The sequence below is a fragment of the Apostichopus japonicus genome, chromosome 12 (genome assembly GCF_037975245.1).
Source record: "Apostichopus japonicus isolate 1M-3 chromosome 12, ASM3797524v1, whole genome shotgun sequence".
In the NCBI taxonomy this organism is placed as follows: Eukaryota; Metazoa; Echinodermata; class Holothuroidea; order Aspidochirotida; family Stichopodidae; genus Apostichopus; species Apostichopus japonicus.
Window position 1 is genome coordinate 31,337,266 of NC_092572.1, and position 15,529 is coordinate 31,352,794.

Here is a 15,529-nt window from a genome sequence, read left to right on the forward strand (position 1 = left end):
TTCATAGTTAAAGTGAACTTGAAGCAAACAGGTGTGATGCCATTGTTGCACACTTGCTGATGATGTTTTATATTTCTTAAATATTTGCATTTACTTTTCTGCTCTAAAATGTGTTTCATTTACAATGTTAAATGCGACATTGACCTTGTGTGCACTTGCAACCCCGTTAGGTAAACTAGCCACTTGTCTATTGTCAAGGTGAAAACAATTGACTGGAATATAAAGAAAAAACAAAACAATTTGTTGTTAGTGTGCAGCAATAATATTACAACTGTTCGGTACATCCGTCGGAATTGAGTGAAAGTTTCACCAGAATTGTTACTTCTCTAGTCATACTCAGTTGTTTATTAGATCATATAACAGAAAGGGACTTTGCTGGTTGTAATGTTGTAAATTCATGGAACATTTTAGATATGTACTAACAATTGTAATAACAATGTTGATATCTTATTAAACCTCGCGGAGAACATCAATCAGATTGTTATATGAATTATCTTGTTTAGTTCAACAATGATATACCATCATAACGGGAGTTCAAGCACAACCACGTCTTCACCAGTTAACGTGTACATGATATTACTATATCCGACTGTCTACTCTCTTAAAATGATAGACTGAAAGAATTCAGTCTTCTTTGAGACTGAATTTTTTTTCAGTGTTATACACTGAGCTTAGACTGAGAAACACTCTATTAGACTATATTATCAGTTACACCGTTCAGTCGCTGTTTTGGACTGACCGTATTAACCAATCAGCTAATCACATGTAGCATGGCGTCTTACCATTTTCAGTCTCTGTATTCCACTGAAAAATGTATCCAATCAGAGAATAGAAATGCGCCTACGTCATCCGAAAACTTGCAAATACGCCGCACAAAAATAAGTGACAACGAGCGCTACAATTTGTGTACATATATACTACTATATTCTTCGCTTAGCCAGGTACTCGCTGTACTGTACGTACGCACGTCGTACACACAGTTAGGCATGAACGAGACAGACGACCGTATGTCTAAGCTAGAGTAGAGGTTATAAATTAGCAATGGCTGAGTCTTTAAGAACTCTTACAAATAAAGGTTTCCACGAAGAAGTGATAACAGTGTTCGAGGGTATGTGTGTAAGTTTTTTGTTGTTTTCCAATGAATACAGAATAAAAGCTTGGCAGTTCGTAACGTTAGTTATTCTACTAGGCTTGTGCGCGAGGTAGGCCTAGCTAGGCTGTACTATAGCAAATAGGGCCTAGGCTATTGTTAAAATTGGTAACACGATCGTCGGGCGAATAAGCACGCCGGTCCTGCATATGTACCCGATCGTCGGGCAAATCAGCCCGCCTGTCCTGCATATGTACCCGATCGTCGGGCGAATAAGCACGCTTGTCCTGCAATATGTACTCGATCGTCCCAAATGAATCTAGCCTAGGCCTAGGCTAGGTGAGCCTCATAACAAATACTTTAGTTGAACATAATAGTGCTGAAGAAATTGCAAAACACAGTACTATTATGCATAGATTGTAAGCACCCTTAATTATTTGAAAAATGTAGTTACTGCTACAGCCATTACAGCATGTTCAAGCTATCACGGTACCAGATCGTCGGGCAAATTAGCCCGTCTGTCCTGCATATGTACCCAATCGTCGGGCGAATAAGCACGCTTGTCAGGACTGCAATATGTACTCGATCGTACCAAATGAATCTAGGCTAGGTTAACCTCATAACAAATACTTGAACATAATAATGCTCAAGAAATTGCAAAACACAGTACTATTATGCATAGATTGTAAGCATCCTTAATTATTTGAAAAAAATGTAGTTACTGCTACAGCCATTACAGCATGAAGCTAACACGATTCTGTTAAACCATTACCATTTTATTTAAATCATGTGGAAACTGGAAAAGAATTGGTATGCTTTTGTTATTTTATTAAACATATAGTGGGCCATCAGTCTTTATTATAAGATTTTACAGTAATATTACCATTCACTAATCTTATGAAATCAGTTTCTTTTACAATCAGATAGACATATTAGTGAAATCAGTAGGCTAAAATGTAAATCATATTCCTTGTTCACTGGTTTTCTATGCTCATGTAATGGAATCAGGAGATGTCATGAACAATTTATCCTTAAAAAGAGAAATTTCTGAAAACAACTAACAACAAACCTTGCTTGGTAACCATGTACCTACCAAAATCAACATGATAACCCATAAATGTTAGGTTGAATTTGAATCCACCTTCACATAACACATCTCACCCGCCATGGATGACATATTACTGCCTATCGTGAATTGATATATCTCCTTCGTACAATGCCAGTCATGTTCTTGTTTCTCCATTCTCTCCTAAATATTATTCTAGTCTAGTCCACATCGAACTCTACCTCTCAACATCTCTTTTTTTAAGAATGTTTTGATTTATACCATATTGCTTGTCCTTTATCACATTTATTTTATCTTCACCAAACAGGAGGGCACAGATATTGAGGGCACAGCACAGGGCAGACAAGTAAAATATTGGCAGCCTTTCATCATATCTCTCGGAACAGAATTGAACCCCAAACAATTCTTCATTGTGGCAGATAAACTGGCCATTCCAGCAGGGACAGAGGCGTAGAGCATACATTTAACATAGACTATGCTCCCCCTCTACAACACTAGTTTTGTGAGTTCCATGCTTCCATGGTGTATGGAATTTTGCAACCAACAGAAGTGAAGTCTCTCGTCCGAATCCTTGCCACATCTGTAAGGGCAGCCAGCATGGAGTAACTTCAAGGAGTGAATGTTACCTTTTTATTGCTCTGTAGTCCGGAACCACGTGTGTAGCTTTAAAAGGGTGTGAAGACTCGCGCAAAAAGAACGTCTAATGCCGGTAATCTGACCTAGTTTCGAATGAGGTGTAACAGAAGTGTTAGACACCACCATCGATCCCAGAAAATACAAACACAGCTTGCTACCGTCGGTAATTAGACACTAGTGTACAGTCAGTACATGCAGCTGCCATCAATACCCAAATTACAGTGTATAAACGATACAGCGATGAACATCTCAGGTCCAGCTAAAGATATTAAGGTATCACGTTTCATTACTGTCTGTCTTTTTTAGCGACACGAACAAACATCACTTGCAAGCAACAGAAAGTTAACTTTTTCAGTTGGCTGCATGCTGTTTGGGACAAGTCTTCAATGCCTTTAAGGAGTAACTAACACATACCCTAAAACGTAAATTGATTACCCGGTGTTTACCAACAGTTTATATGAATAGGGAGGGCTCCAGAAATTATTTAATTGATTTTTGATTTTTAAAAATGTTTTTTAATGATACTGATCTAATTATGAATGTAATTAAACAAACACCTAGTTGCCAAAACAACTTTGTTGTATGATTTTTCGAGCATGTTATTTTAATGTTTACTTTAATGTTCCCACATTTCACTGCACTCACTATGTTGAAGGTTTATTTAATTAAGCAATTAATTAGGCTAATATTATTTATTGTGCACAATATTCCATAAATTGTTCCATGAAAAGCAAGTAACCTGATTATTATAAAGTCAGTAACTGTAGAAAATTCCATTTGAGAATATCCTTTCCTCATTATTCCCCCCCCCCCCATTTTCTTTAAAATTTTAGTGATGTAATGAGTCAAAACTGTTTTCAAATTTTTAGTCGACTCTCAAGTGACATTTCTTTTTCAGCTAGAGGCCGACATTAAATGATTCACGTCAGATAATTTATAAAACTTCAAAATTTGATTGAAATCCCAATCAAAATCACTATATATGATTACTATCAGAAAGTTAAGAAATAATTGAGGGTGGTATAATAGTCACATGTACTGTTTTTGCATACAAATTTGCTTTATATGAAAGCCATATCATGAAATCGTGAATGCAGTATATAATAATTCATGTTTATCTAATAGCCATTATGAAGTTTGTACCATTCTGTCAACTGCTTGCTTGTAATATTTTGTTTTGTGTGTGCTGGATAATGACTTTCAGCAATCGCCAATCTATATCATTGAAACACAAAGTATTAAATGTTGACGGCACTGATATAGTTTGACCATTCCTAATATTTTATAAATAACCTGCTGAAAATTTGTCATATGTTTTCCCATTTTGAAATCATTCAAAGAAATTGTTGCTACTATACATTAATGATTCACAACTGGAAAAAAGGCAATGTACCAGATCCATTGTACTATCGTCGTGTTTCCATCCTATCCCTTTTGTAAAGGCAGGATCGTAAAGGTTACTATATCCTTTACAGTGGAAAATTTAAAGTTCAGTGAGATCGGGAGATGGGATCAGCTGGGTATATAACGACTCAATTTACAGCTGTGTTGTCAATGAATTCCAGGGTATTACCACCTGGTGGTGACATACAAAGAATTTAAAGTGCTTTCTGTTGCAGTGGTGTTGCCAGACATTTGAATTTTGGTTGGTGATATGTCTATTTGTGAATTCCCTCTTGGGGGGGGGGGGTTCCCCAGGCCACCCATTGGCGACACCACTGATCTGTTCTCAGCTCACCTAATCCTTTTCAAAAAAAATTAAAGAACATTTTAGATGGCCCATTTCAAGCAGAAATTTGACAGATTAATATTGAACTGAAAATATGTCACTGTTATGTAAAGTATCTTTATAATTTGAACGTTTGTTGGAAAGATAACATGTTTTGTTGAACATTCCTGAGAATATTGTAGTTTTGATTTCTGTTTTTTTTGTTTGTTTAATATGATAACGAAAATTATATAAGAATATATAAGTGGGTTAGTGGAAATAAACTTACTGTTCGGTGGATATTGACAATTATATTTCTTGATTGAATACCATTTTTAATGTACTTTGTGTGTGACTGTCACAATGATTTTCTGGTCTTTATAGCCTAACATGATTGGATGTGAAGGCGAAGTCATTCCATGAAGAAGCACCTTTCAGTAAATTCCCCTGCATTAACAGATCATTGAATGTTGTCTTTGATGACCTTAAATGCATCTATATTGAAGAATTCCAGCACTTAGCCAACACGGAGGATCAATAGAAAAGCTTGTTCAATCCAGAATTTGCAGTTTATAAAATTGACAGTATAGCTGTGATGTGTAATAATTCAGTCTAAAGGACCGACTGCTCAGTCTGATATCAGTTTAATAGACTGAAAGTATTCAACCTAATTAAGACAGGTGCTGCAATAAATCAGTCTAAACTGCTGACTGTTCAGTCTAAAGTGGTTTGATTTTCAGTCTATTAGACTGAAGAGTATTTAGTCTAATTAGGACTGACCTTCAGTCTTTACATTTCAGACTGGAATTCAGTCTAAGTAGTCTGATCCCTTATCCCATCCATCATTAGACTGAAATTTCAGTCGATTAGACTGAAATTTCAGTCTCTCATTTTAAGAGAGTAATCGATTTATCGGTACCGCACAATCGATTTATCAGTACCGCACATTCGATTAATCGGTTTCGTAAATTCGATTTATCGGTATCGCACATTCTATTTATCGGTATCGCACATTCGACTTATCGGTAGCGCACATTCGATTTATCGGTACAGCACATTCGATTTATCGGTATCGCACATTTGATTTATCGGTACCGCACATTTGATTTATCGGTACAGCACATTCGATTTATCGGTACCGCACATTCGATTAATCAGTTTCGTAAATTCGATTTATCGGTATCGCACATTCGATTTATCGGTATCGCACATTCGACTTATCGGTAGCGAACATTCGATTTCTCGGTACCGCACATTCGATTAATGGTTATCGCACATTCGATTTAAAGGTATAGCATAATCGATGTATCGGTATCGCACATTCGATTTATCGGTCACGCGCATTCGACTAATCTGTATCGCACATTCGATTTATCGGTATCGCATATTCGATTTATCGGTACCGCACAATCGATTTATCGGTACCGCACTTTTGATTTATCGGTACCGCACAATCGATTTATCGGTACTACACTCTAAAAACTGAAGTGCTAATTTAGTAGCTCCAACACGGTGCTAGTCATCAATTAGCACTTTAAGAGCTAGTATCTCAACCTTCAAGTGTTAAATAACTTGCACCATACCAAAGTGCTATCGCCGCAGTTGTGTCGCACTGCACTTGTTAAGTGCTGAAAGTTTCGTATTAACTTTTGATTGGCTGAAGGCGGTGACGTCAGTAACATGCAACAACGCTATTGGTTATAACCAAATAGTTGCATATCGCATCGCTAGACGTGACAAGTGACGAACGTTCCACCGGCAGACGTAAGTTTCTGAATTGAAATCTGTGAATATTCTCCAGAGTAAGGAATATTTGAAAGCTGATATGGCGACCTTTCATGAAATTTGAGTGATCATTCATGTTTTCAATAACCTAGCTTTGCTGATGACGTCGGGAATTTCCTTCAAATAATACCTCTGTCGACGTCTTAGTGATGGTAGCCTACCACTTATTTCATAGGTCTATTCACGTATGTAAATGCCAAATGCACTCTGATATAACATTAGGCTATGCCAAGTTTATGATTGGGCGTATATAGGCCTAGCCGACCTCCTTATTGTAACATTTATAAGGCCTAACTTTATGGCCGCAAATGGCGATTCGATTGAGGTGTACTACTGGTCCTACAGTCTACTGCGTTTGCACAAGTGGCCATCACAGAGTCTTAACGTATAAGAGAGGCAGGCCCAATGCAATAAGTATTGGTATTGGTTTATATGCCAATGCCTAAAGAATATGAGCCGATGGCCGCTAGACGACCACAAGAGAACGTTTTGGACGGCCTGTCACTCCATATTACGCTTTGAATTTGTGGTAGCCTAGCCTAGGTCTAACATTATTGTGGTAACAGGGCTAACGTTGTGTTGTTAATGTTACTTTGCAGTGTAAGGTCTGTGTGTGATTGCCAACTACAAAATGAAGTAGCCTACAAAGTACAAGTACAAACCATACTTCACAGTCATACATTATTCAGGTTTAAAGAAAAATTAAAGTAAATGTAAAAATAAAATAATGATCAGAGTAATTGTATACATCCTATTCTTATTTGACCTTCATAGTGTTTCCCATATTTCATGCATCGCTTAATGTTGTGTACCCTAATTGTTTGCACCTAACAAGGAAGGCCTACTATAAGTATCTTTTCTTTTGAAATGATGACTCCCAATGTAAATATGCTTCACTTAAGATGTTCTGTCATGGAAAGTGAAAGACTATAGGTAGGCTTAATTTTCCAATTAATTTGAAACAAATTTAGGTGAAACTTTAAACATGCTTTTTTTTATACTGTTTATAGACTCAAGCTTTTGCAGAAAAATGAAAGAAACCTGACATGTTTTGGGATTCATTGCATGTTTTCTTGTTCTATTCTTTTACTTGTAGATTTTGCAAGACTTTGAGCAGATGTATGGAGATCAGGTCGCCAATAACTTTTTGATGAAATGGGAGGGTACATTCCCGCTTCATTTGGAAGTACATAGCATGTACTCACCAACTCAGCTCTGCGGGACCTTCGGTTTGAATTTGAAGAAACAGAAAAGTCTGAGGGTATGTTTCAAAAAAGTGCTAACATTTTGTAGTCATGTGACTCTCATTGTGCAAGTTCAGTCAAGTTTTCTGTAGTGAATATTTGGTGTGTTAGCTCTTTAAAAGACTGCTATAGGTGAAATCATGTACAGAAAAGTGGCAATGCTGTTAACAGTTTGTCTGGTACCCAACTTTCTTTAAACATACATGGAAGAAATGAATGAAAGTGATTAAACTAAAACTGAATTACATTCCAATCTAGATTTTGAGAAGACTTAAGTTCTGACACCATAGAAGCTGGTGGGTGCTTATGTGATTGGTGGGCATCTACCTGTCTAACAATAGTTCATTAAGTGGTATTATCTCCTGCAGTCTTATGTGAATTTTCAAGTACTGGAGCTAACTTGGCTAAACTGATCCATGGGAGGGGACCCATCACGAATGTATCCAAAAATTGAGGTCAAAGATCATTTAAGTGTCAATTCAGGCTGCAGCGTGTGAATCAAAAATAGCCAGATCATTATCAGATTGCTCGCAAATTGTTGAAATCAGTGGATTAAAACTTGTATCCAGATTTCAGATCAAAGGTTATAACTATTGGGTCTAAATTTGTAGCCAGTTCTTAGGCCCATTCACTAAAATTGATTAAGCTGGCAATCCTGTTCACTTTTGCTTTAATTCCAGCTGTGGAGTAAGGGTAAACTGAAGGAAATTTGTTTCTTGAGCCACGTACTGTTAAAGCGCTGTGGGTGGAGGGGTGTGTTATTATTCTAGAAACATTCTAGAACCAATGTTGTAAGTCTGGTGGTGTAGGGTTGTACCTGTATAGCCACTTGCTTGGTTCATTCATTGATACAAGTTACTGTACCACTTGATGCCTTAGTTTCCTCCATCCAACAGTGTATTCAATAAGCAAAAGTATTAATTTCCTGGCCTAACCAATTTCAATTATAGAAGAATCCCAGAAATCCTTCAGTCTTCCACCATATTTATTTTAGTGACTTTGAAAAGACCTATAACTGTGAAATTGACATAGGCCTATGTAATTGGGTTCAGTGGACATAAAAGTATATCAGAATGTTTTTTTTTTTTTTTGGCATGCAGTGCCTATGTGTAATTTGTATATTGCAATTTCTAGAGCAAGTAGTAGGAACAAACAATTACTAACTGACACGTCACACTATTTTGTTGACATATACATCTGTTTTGTTGAGATATGTAATCTGTTTTTATGTTTTTCATTATTAAGAAACTTTTCATTTTCTTCTTTAGAACATGCATCCAGGTACGGTCTCTTTGCATTGGTTCACCTATTGCCATCTTTCAACACAAGGAAAAGTAGAAAATGCAGTCGAGATGACAATGTCCGTTACTTCATCGCCTGGCAACCAGTAAGTTGTTTTGTGTGTTGAGTGGGAAAGATCTGCCAAAATTCATGCAGAGTGATCAATCTTTAACCATTTGAGCCTAGGGGATATTGGTACTGACATTCTGTCCTCTAGGCCTCAGCCCCTTGGCTCAATCTGTGCTGGGCGGTCCAGGTAGGTGCTCTTATTAAATGTGTCTTTCCTTCAGGAGATAAGAGTCAACCACATAAAACTATCTGATCCAGATGTGGGTTATTGTAGACTATTCTGTACCTGAGCCAGATAATCCTGTATTATATATCAAGTTATATTTGCATATTTTTGTAGCTGGTTAGTTATTAATATGGATTTTATATTTGGTTAAAATATGGCACAAGCCAGGCAGCAGTTCAGGCAAGATACATAATAGTACGGTTAGTGATGCAAGCAGGATGTGAAGTAATTGTCAGCTGGACTAGTTGAAGTTTTCAGAGGTTACTAGAGAAATCGGCACTATTTTGGAAATTAATGCATGAATTAATTTCCTTTCTTCTTAGATCGGAACAAATGTGGAAGAATATGCAAAGAAAAGCCAACTCAGCAGAAAACAGCCACACCTCTTGGCCATTGGAAGCAATGTGACTGACTTGCAGCAGTTTTTTGTAGTTCTGGATGGAGTTGCCCTACCTGTTTCCAGGCAAGCATGTGGAATTGTAGCAGCTACAGATATTCTAATGAAAGTTCATTATGTTTTTATTGTAGCATATGCGGTGCAGCTCACAGATTTCTACACCTTTATCCAAACTGTGGTGTATGGCATACCTCCATCAGGTCAAAAGATAAGTAATCGTGTTAAGGAGATAAGGATTGCTTTGCAAAATGTGGAGTAGAGACTGTTCACAGTTTAGTTTAAAAGCATAAAGGAAAGTTTTTTGAAAGCATGTCTGAAAATTTATTCGTTTTAATTACAAGCATTAATCTCTTTCATGATTTCTCATAACGTTTCTTAAGTAAGTTGCAATGGCCATTTTGTAGTAGAAAAACATGCCGTATGTTTTATCTTTGGGATCAGTGTTTCAATTCTTGTAATCCTTTAGAGCTTAGTATGTAGCTATTATATAAAGTGTAGTTGGATTTTTGACATTAACAGAATTATAAGGCCTACAACACAGGGTAAACAAATACAAAACTGACCACTACACAACTTAGACCCACATATATCTCTAAAATCATCTCCAGATGAACCTGGTTGTGATGGATAAATCAAGTTTTGACCAGTTATTCAGGTTGTACAGTTGATAATTTAAGTTGCTTATAAACATGGGAGGGATACTGCTTGCACCAGATCTCAGCCACAGCCACTCATATGAATTACTCATTAATAATTAATGACTCACAATATGTCAGGCACTTGCTCGCCCTTGGGAGCGTAGGTTTATCTAACTTAGTCTTGATTGGGTGTTGTCACTGTTACTTTTATCTTGTTTTAAAACATTCATTCAGACTGTTAGAGGATATTCAGTGTTTCAGTTTATTTTTGACCCATTTGGGGATCAAGTTGGTGTTATTTTCATTTGACTTCATGAAAATAGTGGAGTGAATAAGTTTGAAGATGTTGTTCAAATATGAGACCATGGAAACTCAACCTCATTGGGTGGTAAAAAATGGTTTGTTTATTTATTTAATTTTTGTACAATCTGAGATCTTATCCAGTTGGAATCTGGATTTTACTGGATTTTAGGGGTGCATAGTCCCATCTACTGTCAATATCACTCAGTACTAATACAGTAAATTAATATCATGTTTTAACTTAGTAACATCCATGGCTAAATGTAAACATAAAGTTAGGCTAGAACACTATGCATGGATATACTCTAGCACTTCTGGTCAACAGCCTTAAATTTTTATAGTAAACAAAGGGCTTAGCTGACATACTTAAGTTAATCTGTCTACACTATATGGTTTAAGTCTAACTCATGATTTTTTATTTCTCAAGTACAGGAAGCAATAAAAGAAAGAAAGAAAAGAAATGTGTTCCCTTTTATTTCAGCAGGAGATGCTGTGTTTTGACCTACCCTTTACATTCCATATTTTGCAAGTGATACAGATTCTGAGTCTACAGTTAGTGGTGCTCTGTACACCCTAATACTGACCTAAGGACTTGCACTTACAGGTGCCTACTTTGCTCTTTCCAGTGCTGGTGGTAGCACTTAAAGTGCGGGACTGTTGCAGCACTTTTCAGGTGCTGGTATAGTTAGCACCATTGAGAGTGTTATTTATAGCACTTAGGGTGCTGTCCCTCGCAGGGCTCTTGGAAAGTGCTGTAAAATAGCACTCTATGTGCTGTTTTCAGCACTTTGGTTTTTAGAGTGTACACATTCGATTTATTGGTACCGCACAATCGATATTTCGGTACCGCACATTCCATTTATCGGTATCGCACATTCGATTTATTGGTACCTCACATTCCCTTTATCGGTATTGCAATTTCGAATTATCGGTACCGCACATTCGACTTATCGGTACCGCACATTCGATTTATCGGTACCTCATATTCGATTAATCGGTATCGCACATTCGATTCATCGGTACCGCAAAATCGATATATCGGTACCGCACATTCGATTTATCGGTAGCGCACATTCGATTTATCGGTATCGCACATTCGATTTATCGGTACCACACATTCGATTAATCGGTATCGCACATTCGATTAATCGGTATCGGACGTTCGAATTATCGTTAACGCACATTCGATTAATTGGTATCAGACGTTCGATTTATCGGTAACGCACATTCGATTTATCGGTCCCTCACAATCGATTTATCGGTACCGCATTTGATTTATCGGTATCGTAAATTCGATTTATCGGTATTGCACTTTCGATTTATCGACATCGCACATTAGATTTATCGGTACCGCACAATCGATTTATCAGTACCGCACATTCGATAAATCGGTGTCGCACGTTCGATTTATCGGTACCGCACTTTCGATTTAACGGTACCGCACATTCAATTATTCGGTATCGTATATTCGATTAATCTAAACTCATTCTATTTATCGTTATCGCACGTCCGATTTATCGGACCGCACAATCGATTTTTCGGTATCGCACATTCGATTTATCGGTATCGCACATTCGATTTATCGGTATCGCACATTCGATTTATCGGTCTCGCACATTCGATTTATCGGTACCGCACAATCGATTTATCGGTACCGCACATTCGATTTATCGGTAACGCACATTCGATTTATCGGTATCGCACATTCAATTTATCGGTAGCGAACATTCGATTTATCGGTACCGCACATTCGATTTATCGGTATCGTACATTCGATTAATCGGTATGGGACGTTCGATTTATCGGTACCGCTCATTCGATTTATCGGTCCCGCACAATCGATCTATCGGTACCGCTCATTCGATTAATCGGTATCGCACGTTTGATTTATCGGTCCCGCACAATCGATTTATTGGTATCGCACATTCGATTTATCGGTCCCGCACAATCGATTTATCGGTATTGTTCGTTAGATTGATCGGTACCGCACTTTCGATTTATCGGTACCGCACTTTCGATTTATCGGTACGCCACATTCTATTAATCGGTATCGGACGTTCGATTTATCGGTAACGCACATTCGATTTATCGGTATCGGACGTTCGATTTATCGGTAACGCACATTCGATTTTACGGTACCGCACATTCGATTTATCGGTATAGCACTTTCGATTCATCGGTACCGCATATCGATTTATCGGTCCCGCACAATCGATTTATCGGTACCGCATTTGATTTATCGGTATCGTAAATTCGATTTATCGGTATTGCACTTTCGATTTATCGACATCGCACATTAGATTTATCGGTACCGCACAATCGATTTATCAGTACCGCACATTCGATTAACCGGTATCGCACGTTCGATTTATCGGTACCGCACTTTCGATTTAACGGTACCGCACATTCAATTATTCGGTATCGTATATTCGATTACCTTAAACTCATTCGATTTATCTTTATCGCACGTCCGATTTATCGGACCGCACAATCTATTTTTCGGTACCGCACATTCGATTTATCGGTATCGCACATTTGATTTATTTGTATCGTAAATTCGATTTATCGGTATCGCACTTTTGATTTATCGGTACCGCACAATCGATTTATCGGTACCGTACCTTCGATTCATCGGGATCGTAAATTCGATTTATCGGTATGGCACATTCGATTTATCGGTATCGCACATTCCATTTATCGGTCCCGCACATTCGATTTATCGGTATCGCAATTCGATTTATCGGTCTTGCTCATTCGATTTATCGGTACCGCACAATCGATTAATCGGTATCGCAAGTTCGATTTATCGGTATCGCACTTTCGATTTATCGGTACCGCACTTTTGACTGATCGGTATCGCACATTCGATTTATCGGTATCGCACTTTCGATTGATCGCTTCCGCATAATCGATTTATCGGTACAGCACAATCGATTTATCAGTACCGCACATTCAATTAATCGGTTTCGTAAAATCGAATTATCGGTATCGCACATTCGATTTATCGGTATCGCACATTGGACTTATCGGTCTTACTCATTCGATTTATCGGTACCGCACAATCGTTTAATCGGTATCGCACATTCCATTTATCGGTATTGCAATTCGATTAATCGGTATCGCAGGTTCGATTTATCGGTACCGCACTTTCGATTTATCGGTACCGCACTTTTGATTGATCGGTATCGCACGTTCGATTTATCGGTATCGCACTTTCGATTGATCGCTTCCGCATACTCGATTTATCGGTACAGCACAATCGATTTATCAGTACCGCACATTCAATTAATCGGTATCGTAAATTCAATTTATCGGTATCGCACGTTCGATTTGTCGGTATCGCACATTCGAATTATCGGTACCGCATATCGATTAATCGGTATCGCACAATCGATTGATCGGTACCGCATAATCGATTTATCGGTACAGCACAATCTATTTATTAGTGCCGCACATTCAATTAATCGGTTTCGTAAATTCGAATTATCGGTATCGCACATTCGATTTATCGGTATCGCACATTGGATTAATCGGTATCGCACGTTCGATTTATCGGTCCCGCACAATCGATTTATCGGTACCGCACATTCGATTTATCGGTATCGCAATTCGATTTATCGGTATCGCGCATTCGATTTATCGGTACCGCACATTTGATTTATCGGTACCGCACATTCGATTTATCGGTACCAAACATTCGATTGATCGGTATCGCACATTTGATTTATCGGTATCGTACATTCCATTAATGGGTATCGGACGTTCGAATTATCGGTACCGCACATTCGATTTATCGGTCCCGCACAATCGATTTATCGGTTCCGCTCATTCGATTTCTCGGTATCGCACGTTCGATTTATCGGTACCGCATAATCGATTTATAGGTACCGCACATTCGATTTATCGGTACCGCAGATTTGATTAATCGGTATTGCACGTTCGATTTATCGGTACCGCCCTTTCGATTTATCGGTAACGCATATCGATTAATCGATATCGCACATTTGATTTATCGGTACCGCACATTCGATATATCGTTAACACACATTCGATTTATCGGTCCCGCACAATCGATTTATCGGTATCGCACATTCGCTTTATCGGTATCGCACATATTATTTATCGGTATCGCACATTCGATTTATCGGTACCGCATATCAATTAATGGGTATCACACATTCGATTTATCAGTACAGCACAATCGATTTATCGGTACAGCACAATCGATTTATCAGTACCGCACATTCAATTAATCGGTTTCGTAAATTCAAATTATCGGTATCGCACATTCGATTTATCGGTATCGCAATTGGACTTATTGGTATCGGACGCTAAATTTATCGGTACCGCACATTCGATTTATCGGTATCGCACATTCGATTAATCGGTATCGCATGTTCGATTTATCGGTCCCGCACAATCGATTTATCGGTACCGCACATTCGATTTATCGGTATCGCAATTCGATTTATCGGTATCGCACATTCGATTTATCGGTACCGCACATTCGATTTATCGGTACCGCACATTCGATTTATCGGTACAGCACATTCGATTAATCGGTATCGCACATTCGATTCATCGGTACCGCACGTTCGATTTATCGGTATCGAACATTCGATTTATCGGTATCTCACATTCGATTTATCGGTATCTCACATTCGATTTATCGGAAACGCACATTCGATTTATTGGTATCGCACATTCGATTTATCAGTACTACACATTCGATTAATCGGTACCGCACATTCGGTTTATCGGTATCGCACTTTCGATTTATCGATACCGCAATATCGATTAATCGGTCTCCCACTTTCGATTTATCGTTACGGCACATTCGATTAATCGGTATCGCACATTCGATTAATCGGTATCGGACGTTCAATTTATCGGTAACGCACATTCTATTAATCGGTATCGGACGTTCGATTTATCGGTATCACACTTTCGATTTGTCGTTATCGCACATTCGATTTATCGGTCCCGCACAATCGATTTATCGGTATCGCAGGTTCGATTAATCGGTCTCGCACATTCGATTTATCGGTACCACACTATCGATTTATTAGTACCGCACATTTGATTAATC

General features: G+C 38.1%; 1 protein-coding gene across 5 annotated transcripts; it reads left to right on the top strand.

The window, feature by feature from the left end:
* The first annotated feature begins 6,038 nt into the window (after positions 1 to 6,038).
* On the top strand, positions 6,039 to 10,688 carry LOC139977642 (uncharacterized). 5 transcript variants are annotated; one of them, XM_071987100.1, is made up of 4 exons: positions 6,039 to 6,470; positions 7,382 to 7,546; positions 8,798 to 8,916; positions 9,429 to 10,688. In XM_071987100.1, exons 1-4 carry the CDS (start codon positions 6,435 to 6,437, stop codon positions 9,511 to 9,513), a joined length of 405 nt encoding a protein of 134 aa, XP_071843201.1. In that variant the 5' UTR covers positions 6,039 to 6,434; the 3' UTR covers positions 9,514 to 10,688. The 5 variants fall into 5 exon arrangements, with proteins under 5 accessions (XP_071843201.1, XP_071843202.1, XP_071843204.1 ...); XM_071987101.1 differs by having other exon boundaries at positions 6,042 to 6,437; XM_071987103.1 differs by having other exon boundaries at positions 6,045 to 6,302.
* The last annotated feature ends 4,841 nt before the right edge of the window (positions 10,689 to 15,529 follow it).

Excerpts from the sequence above, each read along its gene's own strand:
- LOC139977642 (XM_071987100.1), top strand. The coding sequence starts at position 6,435 with ATGGTAGCCTACCACTTATTTCATAGGTCTATTCAC. Across the intron at positions 6,471-7,381 it reads TATTTCATAGGTCTATTCAC|ATTTTGCAAGACTTTGAGCA; the intron begins GTATGTAAATGC and ends TTTTACTTGTAG. Across the intron at positions 8,917-9,428 it reads ACTTCATCGCCTGGCAACCA|ATCGGAACAAATGTGGAAGA; the intron begins GTAAGTTGTTTT and ends CTTTCTTCTTAG.